Raw genomic sequence first — 19,599 nt, forward strand, 5'->3', positions numbered from 1 at the left:
CTGTCTCACTGTGCAAATAAAATATTTCATTGGATCTGATTGTACACTGCTCAATCTTCAGTACGCAATAATAAATAAAATAAGGCGATCGCAATACATTCACCAATAAGGTTTCCTGATAATTACCAGATATAGTCGTTCCTGTTAAACAGTGCTATTTAAATGCATTAGAATTGCAGGCGATTTCAATCTGTATTTTCAATCATTTTAACTGAAGAAGATTCTTTACTGTAAGTACTATCCCAGATTTGTTCTGCTTACTGGTTTAAAATAAGCATCTTTATGCAGGACAATAATTAAGCCAGCAGACTCCGCAGGCAATGTTTTTTTAAGAGATTAGAGAATATCCAGTTTGAGCCTCAAAGCAGAAGGCAGTAATCCTTTTACGAAAACTGTCTGCAAGGGAATCACTCTTATGTTTGTGTTTCCGAAAGTTATTAAATTGTGCATTACTTTTTTTTTTAATCTTGTATTTTCTGTTGACTACCTCGTCAAGTATAGATAACACCTATTCATATTTACTATCTCACATTTAAGTCGATTTTTGAAATAGCATATTGTAATTCTGAAGTTCTACAGAAGTGTGTGTGTGTCTATGCAAAATGCGTATGCAAACTATCCCAAGAGCCTCTATTGTACAGGACATGAAAAATGCATTACAGGTCTACTTGTAAGTGCTGTGTATTTCTTGAGTAATGCTGAAAACCTGGAGAATTATCAGCACATTGTATTTGTATTTTGAAAGAATATATATTCAGATATTTCCAATATAAAGTTAAAAAAAAAATGTTTTTTTTTCTTCTTAGAGGAACACTTCTAGCATCATAACCACTTTACCCTTTGTAGTGGTCGTGGTGCCTGGAGTGCCTTGAACCCACTTAAGATAACAATTGGACACCACTCTCGTCAAGCTGTGCTGTGCAGGGTTTAAAGGACAACTGTCTGCTCAAAAATATGTTTTATTGTAATAATGCTTTCATCAAGTACTGACAAATGTGTAAAAACTTACAAACTTATTCGGTAGTATATGACAGGATCCTTTAGCCATATACATGCACCTTGGATCAGACAGTGTTTAAAAACCAAGTTAGTTTTTATAGTCTTCCCAGCTTCTGTGTAGGCAGTGAAGCAGGAAAGACCATAGAGACTGTGGTGGACCACAGTAGTATCGCCACCAAGTATTCCCTTTCCAGTAGTGTAATAGCTCCTTTCAGAGGTAATGATTAAAGCTGGTATAGCTTTCTCCACATGCATTAGTTGAGACTTAATACTGGGAGTAGATCTGGTTTATTCAGACAAGCCACACAGAATTTATACACAGACCCCCAGCATAGGGTCTCCATTCATGGACACATAAACCTGGCCATGGAGATAATTGAGTTGGGGGTTCAAGCCAGAAAACCCCAGAAATTACACACATAATACAGTACCGAATCCCCACATGCCTATATCCATTGATAGCTTATCTCTGAGTGCCCAATATGTCCAAATAGCGCCTGGATCCATAGAGAATTCACCAAATGCCAGGTTTGACCGGCCGCACACGTGGTCCATGCCCAAAAGAGTTCCAGAGTGATTGGTGCTTTGGTCAGTCAACTGTTGGGGGCTCCTGTGCACAAAGTAAACAGTACTCCTGACTGTGACCAAAAGCCATTTTGAGTTCCATTGCGGTCGTGATGAAGTACAGCTGAAGCCTGTTCGCAAGTTCATACGCACGAACGACTGCCAGGGAGAGAGAAGGCACGGAACCAGTGAAACTGTGATTAAGTCTTGTCAGGAGGCCGGGCATGTTAACTCCCAAATGGTGTCTCTAGACACAGTCCATAGCCTTTAAGTGGCAGAACGTAAAACAGTCTATAAAATGAGGATTTGTCACAGAGATTAACTGTTGGTATTCAAACACTGTCTAAACCAATGTGCATGTCTATGGCTGTAGGTTATTTTTTTTTTATTATTAATATTATTGCCATTTATATAGGGCCAACAAATTTCGTAGCGCTTTACGATATTATAAGAGGGAAGATTTAACTATAAATAGGACGATTACAAGAAATCTTACAGAAATTATAGGTTGAAGAGGACCCTGCTCAAACGAGCTTGCAGTCTGTAGGTTCCTACCATATTATAAATGTAGGGATGAGTTTTCTAATTTGTCACATATACTACAGTTAAAAAGCTATTTCCTAGGGGGGCGTGACTAGCTGACCTACTGAGCAGACGTGTATGTCTAGAGCTCATACACAGCAAATATACCTTATTTTCACAAATTTTCCACTTACTCTGACGGCAAAAGATACCCCGACACTCCTCCACACCTCTCCCAATAGAGAGATGAGGCAAAAACACAAAAAATCTGCCCTTTTTGAGAACATAATGCTTCATGATATCCAAAGACCCCTCAAGAGACTGCCGATACAGGCCTGACACAAAATGGCACCTGAGAAGCTGCATCACTCCAGCGACACAGATTACTCCGACACGGACGCATCTCCCTCCACTAAAGGAGATATTAATCAGCTCTTCCTGGACCTGAGAGAGGTCTGGAAGGCCAACCTTGCAGTGGGTGCAATTGGAGGTCGGCGGGTTGCTGCAGAGACTTTGGGACGTTGAGCAAGAGAAGGTGTTAGGGAGCAGAGGCTGACAAATACCCACACTCAGGTGGAATCATTTACCCAGCAGGTACAGAGCCTCTCCCACATGGTGGCATCTATAGAGGTGCGACACCACCGGAAAAATGTCAGGATCTACGGAGCTTCAGAAACGGTGGGCCCAGAAGCTCTGATGGAATTCCGCCACAGAGTGATGCAGGCAATGGAGGTCACCAGGGAGGATGAATTGCGGCCCATAGTGTCAACCTTCCTGATTAGGAAGGCAGCTACTGCCCTTGTGGAGGCACCCAGGGACAGAGGCGGCTCTCTAATTAGGCGGTTTAGGCGGCCGCCTAAGGCCTCGCGCTAAAGGGGCCTCGCGGTCGCCTAAACCGTGTAATTAGAGAGACACTTCAGTAGTGCTATAAAAATAAATGCTTATTTGTAATATTTTCATGCCAGCCGGCGGCCGCATCCGCATTGCCGCGTCGCCGCTCGGCTCTAATGAAAGATGGAACCCTCTCACATGGGTTCCGTGGGGTACTGAGTCCCCCTTCCCTCCTCCTGCACACTAACCTAATCGGCCAATCCGCGATGCCGATGTTGATGACGTCACGGCGCGACGACGTAACCCCTCCCTGCATACCCCCGCCTGCGGTACCAAGAAGAAGAGAAGAAAAAGAAAGACGCTGCTGGTGGTGAAGGAAAGAGAGCAGAGGAGAAGAGAGAAAAAGGTAAGGAGAGGAGATGGAAAAAAAAGGGTGGAAGGAGAGGTGATGGGGAAAAAAAGGGGGAAGGAGAGGAGATGGGAGAAAAAAAGGGTGGAAGGAGAGGTGATGGGGAAAAAAGGGTGAAGGAGAGGTGATGGGGAAAAAAAGGGGGAAGGAGAGGTGATAAAAAAAGGGTGGAAGGAGAGGTGATGGGGAAAAAAAGGGGGAAGGAGAGGAGATGGAAAAAAAAGGGTGGAAGGAGAGGTGATGGGGAAAAAAAGGGGGAAGGAGAGGAGATGGGAGAAAAAAAGGGTGGAAGGAGAGGTGATGGGGAAAAAAAGGGTGAAGGAAAGGTGATGGGGGAGGAGAGGGGATGAAAAAAAAGGGGGAAGGAGAGGTGATGGAAAAAAGAGGGAAGGAGAGGTGATTAAAAAAAAGGGGGTGAAGGAGAGGTGATGGGAAAAAAAGGGGGGAAGGAGAGGTGATGGGAAAAAAAGGGGGGAAGGAGAGGTGATGGGAAAAAAAGGAGGAAGGAGAGGTGATAAAAAAAAGGGTGGAAGGAGAGGTGATGGGAAAAAAGGGGGAAGGAGAGGTGATGGGGAAAGAAGGGGGAGGAGAGGCGATGAAAAAAAAAAGGGGAAAGGAGAGGTGATAAAAAAAAAGTGTGGAAGGAGAGGTGATGGGAAAAAAAGATGGGAAAAAAAGGGGGAGGTGATGAAAAAAAGGGGGAAGGAGGGGTGATGGAAAAAAGAGGGAAGGAGAGGTGATTAAAAAAAGGGGGGGAAGGAGAGGTGATGGGAAAAAAAGGGGGAAGGAGAGGTGATGGGGAAAGAAGGGGGAGGAGAGGTGATGAAAAAAAAGGGGGGAAGGAGAGGTGATGGGAAAAAAGAGGGAAGGAGAGGTGATTAAAAAAAAGGGGGGAAGGAGAGGTGATGGGAAAAAAGGGGGGGAGGAGAGGTGATGGAAAAAAAGGGGGGAAGGAGAGGTGATGGGGAAAGAAGGGGGAGGAGAGGTGATGAAAAAAAAGGGGGAAGGAGAGGTGATGGGAAAAAAGAGGGAAGGAGAGGTGATTAAAAAAAAGGGGGGGAAGGAGAGGTGATGGGAAAAAAAGGGGGAAGGAGAGGTGATGGGGAAAGAAGGGGAGGAGAGGTGATGAAAAAAAAGGGGGGGAAGGAGAGGTGATGGGAAAAAAGAGGGAAGGAGAGGTGATTAAAAAAAAGGGGGGGAAGGAGAGGTGATGGGAAAAAAAGGGGGAAGGAGAGGTGATGGGAAAAAAAGGAGGAAGGAGAGGTGATGGAAAAAAAGGGGGGAAGGAGAGGTGATGGGGAAAAAAGGGGGAAGGAGAGGTGATAAAAAAAGGGGTGGAAGGAGAGGTGATGGGGAAAAAAAGGGGGAAGGAGAGGTGATAAAAAAAGGGGTGGAAGGAGAGGTGATGGGGAAAAAAAGGGGGAAGGAGAGGTGATGGGGAAAGAAGGGGGAGGAGAGGCGATGAAAAAAAAAGGGGGAAGGAGAGGTGATGGGAAAAAAAGGGGGAAGGAGAGGTGATGGGGAAAGAAGGGGGAGGAGAGGTGATGAAAAAAAAGGGGAAAGGAGAGGTGATGGGAAAAAAGAGGGAAGGAGAGGTGATTAAAAAAGGGGGGGGAAGGAGAGGTGATGGGAAAAAAGGGGGGAAGGAGAGGTGATGGGAAAAAAAGGAGGAAGGAGAGGTGATGGAAAAAAAGGGGGGAAGGAGAGGTGATGGGGAAAAAAGGGGGAAGGAGAGGTGATGGGGAAAAAAGGGGGAAGGAGAGGTGATGGGAGAAAAAGGGGGAAGGAGAGGAGATGCAAATAAAGGGGGAAGGAGAGGAGATGCAAATAAAGGGGGAAGGAGAGGAGATGCAAATAAAGGGGGAAGGAGAGGTGATAAAAAAAGGGTGGAAGGAGAGGTGATGGGGAAAAAAAGGGGGAAGGAGAGGAGATGGGAGAAAAAAAGGGTGGAAGGAGAGGTGATGGGGAAAAAAGGGTGAAGGAGAGGTGATGGGGAAAAAAAGGGGGAAGGAGAGGTGATAAAAAAAGGGTGGAAGGAGAGGTGATGGGGAAAAAAAGGGGGAAGGAGAGGAGATGGGAGAAAAAAAGGGTGGAAGGAGAGGTGATGGGGAAAAAAAGGGTGAAGGAGAGGTGATGGGGGAGGAGAGGGGATGAAAAAAAAGGGGGAAGGAGAGGTGATGGAAAAAAGAGGGAAGGAGAGGTGATTAAAAAAAAGGGGGTGAAGGAGAGGTGATGGGAAAAAAAGGGGGGAAGGAGAGGTGATGGGAAAAAAAGGGGGGAAGGAGAGGTGATGGGAAAAAAAGGAGGAAGGAGAGGTGATAAAAAAAAGGGTGGAAGGAGAGGTGATGGGAAAAAAGGGGGAAGGAGAGGTGATAAAAAAAAGGGTGGAAGGAGAGGTGATGGGGAAAAAAGGGGGAAGGAGAGGTGATGGGGAAAGAAGGGGGAGGAGAGGCGATGAAAAAAAAAAGGGGAAAGGAGAGGTGATAAAAAAAAAAGTGTGGAAGGAGAGGTGATGGGAAAAAAAGATGGGAAAAAAATGGGGAGGTGATGAAAAAAAGGGGGAAGGAGGGGTGATGGAAAAAAGAGGGAAGGAGAGGTGATTAAAAAAAGGGGGGGAAGGAGAGGTGATGGGAAAAAAAGGGGGAAGGAGAGGTGATGGGGAAAGAAGGGGGAGGAGAGGTGATGAAAAAAAAGGGGGGAAGGAGAGGTGATGGGAAAAAAGAGGGAAGGAGAGGTGATTAAAAAAAAGGGGGGAAGGAGAGGTGATGGGAAAAAAGGGGGGGAGGAGAGGTGATGGAAAAAAAGGGGGGAAGGAGAGGTGATGGGGAAAGAAGGGGGAGGAGAGGTGATGAAAAAAAAGGGGGAAGGAGAGGTGATGGGAAAAAAGAGGGAAGGAGAGGTGATTAAAAAAAAGGGGGGGAAGGAGAGGTGATGGGAAAAAAAGGGGGAAGGAGAGGTGATGGGGAAAGAAGGGGAGGAGAGGTGATGAAAAAAAGGGGGGGAAGGAGAGGTGATGGGAAAAAAGAGGGAAGGAGAGGTGATTAAAAAAAAGGGGGGGAAGGAGAGGTGATGGGAAAAAAAGGGGGAAGGAGAGGTGATGGGAAAAAAAGGAGGAAGGAGAGGTGATGGAAAAAAAGGGGGGAAGGAGAGGTGATGGGGAAAAAAGGGGGAAGGAGAGGTGATAAAAAAAGGGGTGGAAGGAGAGGTGATGGGGAAAAAAAGGGGGAAGGAGAGGTGATAAAAAAAGGGGTGGAAGGAGAGGTGATGGGGAAAAAAAGGGGGAAGGAGAGGTGATGGGGAAAGAAGGGGGAGGAGAGGCGATGAAAAAAAAAGGGGGAAGGAGAGGTGATGGGAAAAAAAGGGGGAAGGAGAGGTGATGGGGAAAGAAGGGGGAGGAGAGGTGATGAAAAAAAAGGGGAAAGGAGAGGTGATGGGAAAAAAGAGGGAAGGAGAGGTGATTAAAAAAGGGGGGGGAAGGAGAGGTGATGGGAAAAAAGGGGGGAAGGAGAGGTGATGGGAAAAAAAGGAGGAAGGAGAGGTGATGGAAAAAAAGGGGGGAAGGAGAGGTGATGGGGAAAAAAGGGGGAAGGAGAGGTGATGGGGAAAAAAGGGGGAAGGAGAGGTGATGGGAGAAAAAGGGGGAAGGAGAGGAGATGCAAATAAAGGGGGAAGGAGAGGAGATGCAAATAAAGGGGGAAGGAGAGGAGATGCATATTTTAATGTTTGCCTTAAAATATGCAATGTATACAGTTAATTTTAATATTTCCTGCTTATTTTTTTTTTAATTATTTTTTATCACGCATGGGGGGGGGCTCATATTTTATTTTCGCCTAAGGCCTCCAAAAGTCTAGAGCCGCCTCTGCCCAGGGATAATATAGATGTCACTCAGGATGCAGCTGTGAAGACATCCGTGATAGCCTGCTCTAAAAAGTACTCCAACTTTGCAGTGGACAGCTGCAAGATCTGTGTTCGACTACCTACTTTTCTCTGTATTCATGGACAGATGCAGGTTTATGCTAGTGACCAAACTCTTGAGAGAGCAAGGAGTCACGAACAGATGGGAACCCTGGTGGTACCGAGAGGGGACAGTGTCCACATGTTGTCAGCCTCGGAAGACCTGTCACGGTTTTTAAAGGGCCTTAAACTACCAACTATCCCTCCCATAAAACAGAAGGGAGTAGTGGCCTCAACTGTCAATGCTCCTGGGGAGACACAGGTGCCCAGAAACCAGGCAGCGACAAGATCCTCCATAGGACTTACCACATTCTACAAGGGCCTGTCAACCAGCTTTTGGCCCTACCTTATTGGACATATAAATCATAATACTATTGCCACTACATGCTGGGTTAACTCAGAACTTCCAAAGCTGTCCTCCTACTGTGGATTTATAAACCCTTTATAAGTGCCTTTATACTTTGCCTATGCATGAATATTATCTACATGCCTTTTCTTTTCTTTAAAAAATAGTTTTGAGCTGACACTTGTCCTTTACCTCATTGGCTGAGAGTGCTTTGTTGATGCTCTCAGCCAACGTGGTGGCCTTGCTGGGAAGAGCTTAGCTCAGTAAAACTAAGGAGCTTCATGGAAGCAGGCAACTGACGCCGGGCAGGTCCTAGGTAGTTTGTCAAGCCATTCTCAAATGGTTTGACAACTTACCCTGGGTGGGGATCAGGGTACTACTGACACCTGGTGTTTGGAGTTTGCTAAAATAAAAAAAAAAGCGCAAAACCTTTTCCATACTTGGATGTATAGAAGATTATATATAAAAGTGTTTTATTAAAAACAGTGGTTTACTTACAACCCAATTGATATGTATACAAAGAAAATTTGATTAGAAATACATATCTGCGCACTATCGGCCACTATCTAATTATTATGTTCTTTGTTGCAGATTATGTATAAAAATAGGGGCAATATTGCACAACTTTTTTAGATCATGCTTGTGCCCTTCACTGGACTATACTACATTTCTCTGCCATGCTGTAATTGGCATCTTCCACACTTTAAGAAAAGTCTTAAAGTGGTACTCTAATGTTAGAAATGCAAACATTATTATACATAAGGTAAAAACATGCCCAGATTGATAAGTACTATTGAGATTATGTATACTTAATAGTGTGATCTCTAAGCATGATGTAAGTTTAATTTCTCACAAGAAAAACAAAAAAATAATGACTTCAATGGAAATATGTTAAAACCTCCCCTAAATCTTTTTAGCATTAGCATACCTATTTACAAGTTCAATGCTTTTATTGCATTCTTGTTATACTTAATTTTGATATGTTTTTATTTATTTACATTTTTTTTTCTTATTTTCAAATAGGCAACAGACCTGGATTCAGGACTCTGGGGTGAAATAAAATATTCAATCTATGGTGCAGGATCTGATCTGTAAGTATCAGTAGATTGTGATTTCAATTATATCCCAATGCAAATTCTATCATAAAAGGTGTTACCAGCATGGTTGATAAAGACAAGGAATTTTTTGGTGGCATTCTACAGATGTTTTCCAATATTTGCCTTAAATTTAAAACAGTGATTTTTCAAAATATTTTGTTAAATGATTTCTTGATTAAAAACTGAAAATGAAAATATAGTGAACACAAAGCACAAAATATACAATAAGGAAATTTTATTTGAAGTCTTACTTTAATTAATAACCCTGTTAGAAAACAAAAATATTTATTTTTGCCAAATCCCTGCCCTCAATAAAAATAATACACACCATTACTCATAGTGGACACAGGAGTGACGACTAGAGACTTGGGATTGAAACCTATTCTACCCAGCATTCATATCTTCTGCAAAGAGGAAAAACTAGCAGAGTGCCTTTCCTTCAACATTACCCGACTGATAGTGCCAAGGATCTCACAAAGTGAGCAGTAGAGGGGGGTTAAGACTGCCAAAATTATCCACAGATATCAATCAGACACTTGATAAAGTGGAGAGTAGAACTCTTTTTTTGAGAAACACAAATTGTAAATAAAACGTAATGTTTACATAACAGGGAACGGTGTGGCAAACACTGATTAAGGACTGTGGACCATAAGGGAGACTTAAAGGAAAGGCAAGGCAGCCATTTTGAAATGGTGTTGAAACCCTTTCTTGGAACAATAGGGGGATGCTCTGCTGGTAAAACAATAAGGCAGGGATGTGGAAGAAAAGGAACTCACTATATAGGACACTATATATTTTAATTAAAGCCCATTTTCAGTCTCAACATAAGCCTCTAGAAAAGGGTGTGGTCTCCAAGCTTCTCCGCAAGTCATATCTTATTTGCTTGCTTGGAATTAGATGGCATGGGATTGCAGTTCCATGAGGCAGCCATACAAATGTGGGGATGCTTGCAATACACACCATAAAATATTATTAATGTGGTCATGTGTACTGTTGTATAGACTAGAAATCTGTATTCTGAAGATTGATAATGTTGCATCAGCTGTGTGATGACTTGTAGAATGTTACCGATTTTTCTTCAAGCTGCCATTTTATCTAAGTCAGGTAACACCTTCAGTAGCAAGCTGTATTTATTTACAAAAACGACTGATCTAGCATTTATTTAAAACATAGAATGAAAAACCAGTACATAAAAGTGAGAAGATATAGCAACGTATATCTTACTGTTTAAAGATATGTAAAATTACACATTATCCATTTTCATTTTTTGTTCATGCTTCAAAAAAATATTGGGGGTGTAACTTTTAAAAAACAAACAAACATATTCACATATTTTTTTTTGCACTTTATGAAAAAGTTTCTGTTATCTGAAATGTACAGCTTATGTTGGAATATAAATAACTCCGGGAAAAAAAATTAAAATGGGCATTATTTACTAAATAAATCACAGAGACAAAACACTGAATTAGATAATAGAGCTTTATTCCACTGTTGGTGGACCTGGCAATGTTTCAGACCCAAATCGAACAGGATGACAAAGGTTTAAGTAAAAGTCCCTTTTAAGTCAAAAACATAGCCAGGTCCAGATAATTGGACTAAAGCTCTTTCTGTTATCTATAAAAATTTGATGACCCTTACACAGAAAGGTTCAATGTATCTCTATCTGAGATGCTGACTGGCCAACATAGCATTGGGCTCCGCCCCCGGACCCGTCTCCTTGGCAATCTCAGACATTCCAGTGCATCCATATGGGAAAGGATTGTGATTGGCTCAGATCATGATTTCTGATGATGTCAACCATGGAGACAGAGGAAGGGCAGAGCCATCACCAGCAGACTAAAATAAAGGCAAGATTTTACTATATTCAGGGGGAGCAATCATAGGTCGGGGGAGGGGGGGGGATGGCTATGTAGTGATTTTAACACCATAGGGTTTGGAATGTATGTTTTTTTTTTGTTAAAAGAAAGATGACCTTTAGGACCCCCACAAAATCTATAAACACCTCCCCCAAGATGCCAGGTAGGAGGGCAAAGAGAAAAAAGGAATTCTGTGTAATTACTGTAAATTTTTTGGAATACTTACAATATCCAGTTATCATAAATTCAGCATTATCTTATTATCTGGCCATTAAAATATTAATCTATAAAAAATAGCATCCCTTATAAAATAACAGTGCGGAAGAGAAGATATATTAAATATATCCAGTAGTCAACTTTTTTTTTTAAACTTTTAAACCAAAGCATTGAATGATATGCACATTCCAACCAAGGACACACATGCATTGTGTTTCTTGATCTGTCGCTAGCATCTTAGTTCATAATGAAGAATTGTTTATATGTATGTGTATATGTAAAAGGCAAATAGTAATATCAAGCAAATAGCCTTTGTCTAGGCAAATATTTATTTTACATTTAAACCACTATTTGCTTAGGTAAATACATTTTGCCTAACTAGTACTCAGGCAAAACCATTTCAAGTGGTGCCAAAACATTTATTGTCTAGCCGGGGCCTCTTTCCCAGGGTGTTTGGGCATGTTTTGCTGAGCAGGGGCCACTTTCCCAGAGGTTTCCTGGGGCCTATTTGCAATAAGGTGCAACTTTGCTGGGCTACTGGGTGTGTATTGGTGGGCAGGGTCATGTAGAGCTTTGCTGTCTATTGACAAGCAAGAGCCACTTTCTCCATCTATTAGTGAGGAGGGACACTTTCCTGGAGCACTTTGTGGACTTGTTGGCAAACAAGGGCCATTTTTATGGGGTTCCTTGTTGCTTATTTGCGATCAGAGGTCACTTTCCTTAAGGTGGTTATCGGCAAGCAAGGGCCACCTTCTGAGGCTGCCTGGGTGCCTGTTTCTTGGGCAAATGGCTTTGAAATCTGAAAAAATCTGTAAAAATAAATCTGTAAAAAAAAAACATGAAAAATATTTGAATAAAAGTTGTCAAAAGGCGTTTATCTAAACAAATAGTGTTTTGAAGCTGAAATAACTATTTTCCTAGATATAGGTTTTTGCCTTTTGTCTAGGTCAGGAGTAGGCTGCACTGCAGATGTACTGCAGACGTTGTAGCAGATGCTGGCAAGGCATCATGGGAGGTGTAGTCCAAAACATTTGCAGTGCCGAAGGTTGCCTATGCCTGGTCTAGGTTATGTGGTACTTGCTTACCACATATACATTATATCACATTAAATGTTATGCATGTACAATGCATGCAGTTACAGCTGAACCAGGTTCACCTACGAGACAAAAAGCAAATCGTAGAACACTAAGAGGTCTCCTGTGACACCTGCTGGCTACGAATTGTAGCACAAGCACTAAATAAGTAAGCTGCAAATCAGGTAAACTCCATACATTGAATAACTTTGATTGGGCCTACTTTATCTTCTCTTGTAATATTAAGTATATCTAAACTAGTATACGCAAATTGCAATGATATCCATTAATTAGCTGCTTTAATAATAAAAGATCTGTGAACACGAGTAGTATATATATATTTTGGGAAGGAAATCTTATAGAGAAAAAAACATATTTGTGATCCACAGACTTGTCTTATGAGAATAACGTTAACATAGTATCTACACGGATTGAGCAAACATAAAGAATATAAGAAATTAAAATGATGAATAATCATGTCTGTCCCACAGGGCCGTGCTCACGCAGCAATGTTTAAAAAAATATTCCATGCTGTTTTTCCATTGATAACTTACATTTGGATTTTTACTAAAGCTTTTTAACAAGCTGTTAATTGGATCAGAGTGGGGGAAGGTTTACACGCAGCTGGAACACTGGTAACCAAATATCACAGCTGTTCAAATAGAGAGGAACATAATTGTCACAATTTATTCTGGTTTTCTCACCTCTCAAAGGTGGTAAAACCTATATATAGACAGTCTAATTTTTTTATATCGAACATTGTGTTAATATAATTTAATGCGTGCAGGAAGTCAGCAGGGGAAGAGGGTGAGAAATGGTTTCTGCAATGTTTTATTGAAATCTAACATAGTAATTAGCAACTTATGTGATCAAAAGCTATTTTTTCTGTCTTCACTGTAAACCATCTTGATATATGAAGCATGCGTACTAAGGGAAGAAATTAGTTTTGTGTCAATTCATTAATTTTCTCATGTTAGTTTGTTCAAAATTGGGAAAATATTTATTTGTACAAAGCAGAATTTAGAAAACACTTTCTTCCAACAGAGCGGTCACATGGCCGTAATAGGCGTCAGACAGTCTGTCTGCTGCTGTAAAATAAAAAATAAAAAATATAGATTAGTAAATAAAAAAAATAATAATATATATATACAGGGAGTGCAGAATTATTAGGCAAGTTGTATTTTTGAGGATTAATTTTATTATTGAACAACAACCATGTTCTCAATGAACCCAAAAAACTCATTAATATCAAAGCTGAATATTTTTGGAAGTAGTTTTTAGTTTGTTTTTAGTTATAGCTATTTTAGGGGGATATCTGTGTGTGCAGGTGACTATTACTGTGCATAATTATTAGGCAACTTAACAAAAAACAAATATATACCCATTTCAATTATTTATTTTTACCAGTGAAACCAATATAACATCTCAACATTCAGAAATATACATTTCTGACATTCAAAAACATAACAAAAACAAATCAGTGACCAATATAGCCACCTTTCTTTTCAAGGAGACTCAAAAGCCTGCCATCCATGGATTCTGTCAGTGTTTTGATCTGTTCACCATCAACATTGCGTGCAGCAGCAACCACAGCCTCCCAGACACTGTTCAGAGAGGTGTACTGTTTTCCCTCCTTGTAAATCTCACATTTGATGATGGACCACAGGTTCTCAATGGGGTTCAGATCAGGTGAACAAGGAGGCCATGTCATTAGATTTTCTTCTTTTATACCCTTTCTTGCCAGCCACGCTGTGGAGTACTTGGACGCGTGTGATGGAGCATTGTCCTGCATGAAAATCATGTTTTTTTTGAAGGATGCAGACTTCTTCCTGTACCACTGCTTGAAGAAGGTGTCTTCCAGAAAATGGCAGTAGGACTGGGAGTTGAGCTTGACTCCATCCTCAACCCGAAAAGGCCCCACAAGCTCATCTTTGATGATACCAGCCCAAACCAGTACTCCACCTCCACCTTGCTGGCGTCTGAGTCGGACTGGAGCTCTCTGCCCTTTACCAATCCAGCCACGGGCCCATCCATCTGGCCCATCAAGACTCACTCTCATTTCATCAGTCCATAAAACCTTAGAAAAATCAGTCTTGAGATATTTCTTGGCCCAGTCTTGACGTTTCAGCTTGTGTGTCTTGTTCAGTGGTGGTCGTCTTTCAGCCTTTCTTACCTTGGCCATGTCTCTGAGTATTGCACACCTTGTGCTTTTGGGCACTCCAGTGATGTTGCAGCTCTGAAATATGGCCAAACTGGTGGCAAGTGGCATCTTGGCAGCTGCACGCTTGACTTTTCTCAGTTCATGGGCAGTTATTTTTTGCCTTGGTTTCTCCACACGCTTCTTGCGACCCTGTTGACTATTTTGAATGAAATGCTTGATTGTTCGATGATCACGCTTCAGAAGCTTTGCAATTTTAAGAGTGCTGCATCCCTCTGCAAGATATCTCACTATTTTTGACTTTTCTGAGCCTGTCAAGTCCTTCTTTTGACCCATTTTGCCAAAGGAAAGGAAGTTGCCTAATAATTATGCACACCTGATATAGGGTGTCGATGTCATTAGACCACACCCCTTCTCATTACAGAGATGCACATCACCTAATATGCTTAATTGGTAGTAGGCTTCCGAGCCTATACAGCTTGGAGTAAGACAACATGCATAAAGAGGATGATGTGGTCAAAATACTCATTTGCCTAATAATTCTGCACTCCCTGTATATATTGTCATACTTAGTGTATTTTAAAAACATTTATATATATGTGTGTGTGTGTAATTTATTTATAAGTGTATTTCTATATTAATAAATATATATATATATTTTATATTTTTATATTTATATATACAATGCCAATAAAAAAGGTAACATTGCATACTGCAATACTCTGGTATTTTGGCAGTTTGTCTACTGGACTAATATGGTTAATCCAATCTACACTATATATATATATACTTATAAATAAATTACACACACACATATATATATCTGTATATATAACGATATATATTGTATATATATTATTATAAAAAATTAAATAATAAGTAAATAAAAAATAAATTAATAAAAAAATTAATTACAAAAAGCTATATACATATATGTCATTTAATTCTAACTGTATTTTGATATGTGTATATATATATATATATATATACCAACAGATTTGTGGTGGGAAAAAAACCGCTTCCACCTGAAGTAAGTGGATAGTTAATACATTGCTAAACACAAATACACACACCAATCAAGCCTTAAGACTTGCTTTTCCCACGGAAATCTCACTTTAACAGTGTTCTCACTATTGCAAGGGCTTCTGGGTAGGCGTATGCAAATGAGCTCAAGTAACCAAATTTTGACCTCATAATTCCACTTTATACATGAATTCCTTGGAGTATGTGTCTGCTGTATACAACAGCTTTGAAACACAACTCAGGAAGAGGAGCAAAGTCAGTGAACAGCTGTCCATGTTTTTTAATCTGTTTTTTACATCTACACCACTGGACTAATACGGCTACAATCTCTACTTAAATATGTATATATATTTAAATTAAGTAATCATATTGATTACAATTTGAGGGACCTCCCTGACAAACCCAGTTAGAACGTACAGAAAATGAAATTTTATAGCACTATATTTAAACCTCTAACTTTCAAATACACCATGAAACCAGCACATGGAGGTAACTGTTTTGCTCAGAAGCCTTCGCTGAACACAAATATTAGTTTTTCAAACTAGTAAAATGTATCACAGTGATGATATTGTCAGTGAAAGTTACTTTTTTGCATTTTGTACACACATATGCCACTTTCACTGATGATATCATTGCTGTGATTTGTTTTACAGTTTTAAAAACACTAATATTTGTGTTCAGTGAAGTCTCCCGAGTATAGCAGTACCCCACAGGTTTTATAGTGTTTTTGAAAGTTACATGGTCAAATGTAAGGTTTGCTTTTCAGTTTTGTCACAATTTTTTTTTTTTTACATTTTTAACACACACAAATATAAATGCTAACTTAGGCCAGTGTTTGTGACTATGTGGCTAATAAAAAAAAGACTAGACATACCCTATATTGAATACCCTGTGTTGTCTACTTTTGCAAATGGTATGCCATTGTGGGATTATTCTCATTCCTGGGCTACGATACAGTCTCAAAGGCAACATAACTAATCTGGCAAATTTCTATGTATATAAACTGAAAAATGAAACCTGCTATATTTGTAACTTTCCAAAACACCATAAAATTTGTACATGGGGGTACTGTCTTAGTTGTGAGACTTTGCTGAATACAAATATGTGCATTTTATTGCAGTAAAAGCTAACATTTTCATGACATTCATTCACAGTTAAAATGCCACGCAGGACTAAACATATTTTTTTAAAATCTTCATTTCTCACACTTCAAGATTTTATTCATAATTAATTGAGTTTCACATATGAATAGTTCATGTGAAATGAAAGCCCTATTTCTCCTGAACAAATTGATATATAACAATTGGGGGTGCACTTAATTTGAAAGAGGTGAATTACGGTTGAACAGACATATAGCGCAAATTCCAGTTTTTGTTTACGTTTTGTTTTGATCACAACGTGTACATTTGGCTCAGTCCTTAACCCCTTAACGACGGGTGACGGACCTCGTCCGTCACGCGGTAAAATTAACTCCAGATCGCCGCAATTGCGGCGATCGCGGGGTTAATGGTTCTCCGGTCTGCCTCTGTATTAGAGGCAGACCGGGAGCACCGGATCCGGCTGTCCCAGTACATGTGCCCGCTCTGACAGCATGTCAGAGCGAGCACATGTGCTTAGTATACTCACCTTCCGCCTCCCTGCACTTCCGGGTTCACTGTGAAGTGCAGGGAGACGGATCAGTGCGGATCCTGCCCCCTGTTAAAAAATAAAAATAAAGTTTGATTAAAATCCCACCCCCCTTTACCCCTTTTAATAAAAAATTAACCCCTTCCCTGCCAATTGATCACTGACTACAGTGATCAATTGACAGGCATTGCATTTTACTATGATCAGTATTTTTTTAACCCCTGAGGGTTAATTCTTTTTTTTTAACCCTCAGGGGTTACATTTATTTTATTAATTAATTTAAATATTTTACAATTATATATTTAGCTAACTGTAGTGGGTGGAAGTTGATGGGGAATTTGGGGATTTGGAGTTAGGCTAACTAGGGGTTAACATTAAAAAAAGTTTTAAAATAAGCTTTAAAAAGTTAAAAATTACTTTAAAAAAGTTTTAATAATGTTTAAGTAAAAAATAAAAAGACACCCCCTTTACCCAGTCCAAATAAAAATTAACCCCTTCCCTGCCAGTCGATCACTGCCTACAGTGATCAAAATACAGATCACAGTATTATACTGTGATCTAATTTGTTTTAACCCCTGAGGATTAACTTTTATTTATTTATTAACCCTCAGGGGTTCAATTTATTTAATTAATTTAAATATTTTATAATTATATATTTTGCTAGCTTGGGTGGGTGGGAGTTATGGGCTGCTTACTGCTAGTTAGGGGTTAACGGTAAAAAAAAAAAAAGCTTAGAAAAATGTTAAATCTGTAAAAAAAAAAAAGTTTTAAGAAAGTTTAGGAAAGTTTAAAAAAATAATAAGCAAAACAAAAGTTTAAAAACTAGTTTTAAAGGGGCGGAGCCGAACCAGCTAACCGACAAGTCGCACGTTGTGTGAGCTCCTGCGGAGAGAGTCCAAAAACCGCGTATAGCCCGAATCTGACTGCTGGAGACTTACCGCAATTGAGCTCAGTACACGGAGAAAGCTCCCACGGACCTGTCGGTACCATCCATGGCGACGTACTCGACCGGGAACCGCAGCGGCAACGTGAGGCCTAGCGGAGGCACGGGGGTCGGACGGCCGCCTTCCCGCCAGATGCCAACCGCATTAAGAGTGAGGAACAAACTCACCCCCCCCCCCTATGGACCGATGGGGGATATCTCGGTCCCCACCGGATGGGGTGTTCTGGCCTCCGCACCGAGAGACAGGCGCACCGACCTCCCTATACGAAATGGAGGCAGGGGTCCCCAAGATGGTGGAACATTCTGACATGCAAAGGTCGGACAAGCGAAGGCACCAAACTGCTACAGCAGCAACTAAAGATTGCACGAGAGACTCTATTGACAGAATCTTTGATCGCTTTTGGGCGAAACTAGAGGCCTACATGCAGCCAGCAACCCCACGCTACCAAAAGGCCGCAGGGATGAGAGCCGGAGACGGGAACCACACTTCAGCTCCACACACCCAGAGCCCTCCCGGGCTGAGCACAACGAAGGGTATGGTCCGGAGGTACCGGCCACATTGGTGGAGAGCAGCACAGCGACCGAGCCAGCGACTGAAGGATACTCACCGCACTACCCCGCAAGGGGCGACCCTGGGTCTCGTGGGTCCCCAGGCTGGTAGCATACAAACTCCAGCCCTCCCGCAGCACCGGGGCAGGGAAGGATTCCCACCCCCAAAACGTCGAGGTTCGGCTCCAGTGCGAACGAAGCCGGGCATGAGATCCAAACAGAACAAGCACCCGCCTCCCAACCGAGTAAAGCGACGTCAGCCGCGGAAACCGCACGACCAGCTGGGGTGGCGAAGAGTAGTCCGACACCCTGCCAGCCGCTACCGCAGAGTGACGAGCCACGTCATTCAGGCGTCTGTCCTCAACTTCATGGAGAGAACTCCCCGGTCACCTCTGAGCCGACACTCATGCTACCTGTGGCCGAGTATCTCCTCACCAAACGAGCAAGCCGCTCCCTGGCAAGTCATGTCTATGCTGGACAGTTCAATGGACCATGTTGGCGTAGGCTAGGGGACTGGCCTGTGGAGCTGGGGGCCAAACTCCTGTCTCTCCAGCTTACAATTTATGAGACAATGTTGGGGGAGCCCTGATGCTTTGATACCCACCTTCTACATGTGCCCAGATAAGTTGAAATGTATAACCTAACCTATCCTAATGTACACATACGTTTTACCTACTTTATGACATAATATAGCAAACATGTACACGCTCCAGTGTCATAGTGTTACCTTGCGCTCCTTATACCGGAGCAATGTGGCAGCTAAGATCGCGTACTCTCTTTACAGGGCAAGGCTCTTACCTGTTCTGTATTCTAGACTACCCTACCCTGAAGCAGTCACGGTGGCATGAGTCAAAATGGCGCCTGACACCATTTACCCTAGAGATGGTACTGCCTGCTAAAACACTGTCTCACCTGTATTCTCGTACTAATTGGTGCCTGCTGTTGCAGCAACGTGAACCCCTTATCTTAACTGAGTACCGCAATAACATCTGTTCACCTACATATGTCTTGAGATTACCATCTTCATAGCGTAACATGAGTATACCCTCCCAGTTGCCCTAGACATGGCAAAGTACTGCTCTCATGTATATAGTGAACCCTCTTCTAGTATACCCTATCTGCAGGACCTGTATCCTGGCAGCCTAGTCTACCCCAACATTACTATTGTTACTCTGATGTTATCCAATGTTATCCAAGCATACTCAACGTAATTTAACCGAAGTTGTTCATTTATAAATATAAAAATTGTGCATGTATTTCTGATAACCCCACTGTTATGTACTCTTTGACATTGCAAGAGGATTGCCGACGGGGTACCTCGCGCAAGTATGTTACCTCTTATGCACTACAAAAATAAAGAAAAAAAAAAAACTAGTTTTAAAAAGTTTAAAAAAGTAAAAAAAAATACATTTAAAAAAATGCTCATTAGCACT

The 19,599-nt window shown here is 41.4% G+C and overlaps 1 protein-coding gene across 1 annotated transcript in view; it reads left to right on the plus strand.

Moving 5' to 3' along the window:
* Nucleotides 1-19,599, plus strand: part of CDHR1 (cadherin related family member 1) — a 166,393-nt gene that overhangs the window by 133,693 nt on the left and 13,101 nt on the right. The window contains exon 14 of the mRNA XM_063435215.1: nucleotides 8,649-8,716. Within this exon, the coding sequence (XP_063291285.1) occupies nucleotides 8,649-8,716 (68 nt within the window). The remainder of the gene's footprint in view (nucleotides 1-8,648; nucleotides 8,717-19,599) is intronic.

Source organism: Pelobates fuscus, chromosome 10, assembly GCF_036172605.1.
Source record: "Pelobates fuscus isolate aPelFus1 chromosome 10, aPelFus1.pri, whole genome shotgun sequence".
NCBI lineage: Eukaryota > Metazoa > Chordata > Amphibia > Anura > Pelobatidae > Pelobates > Pelobates fuscus.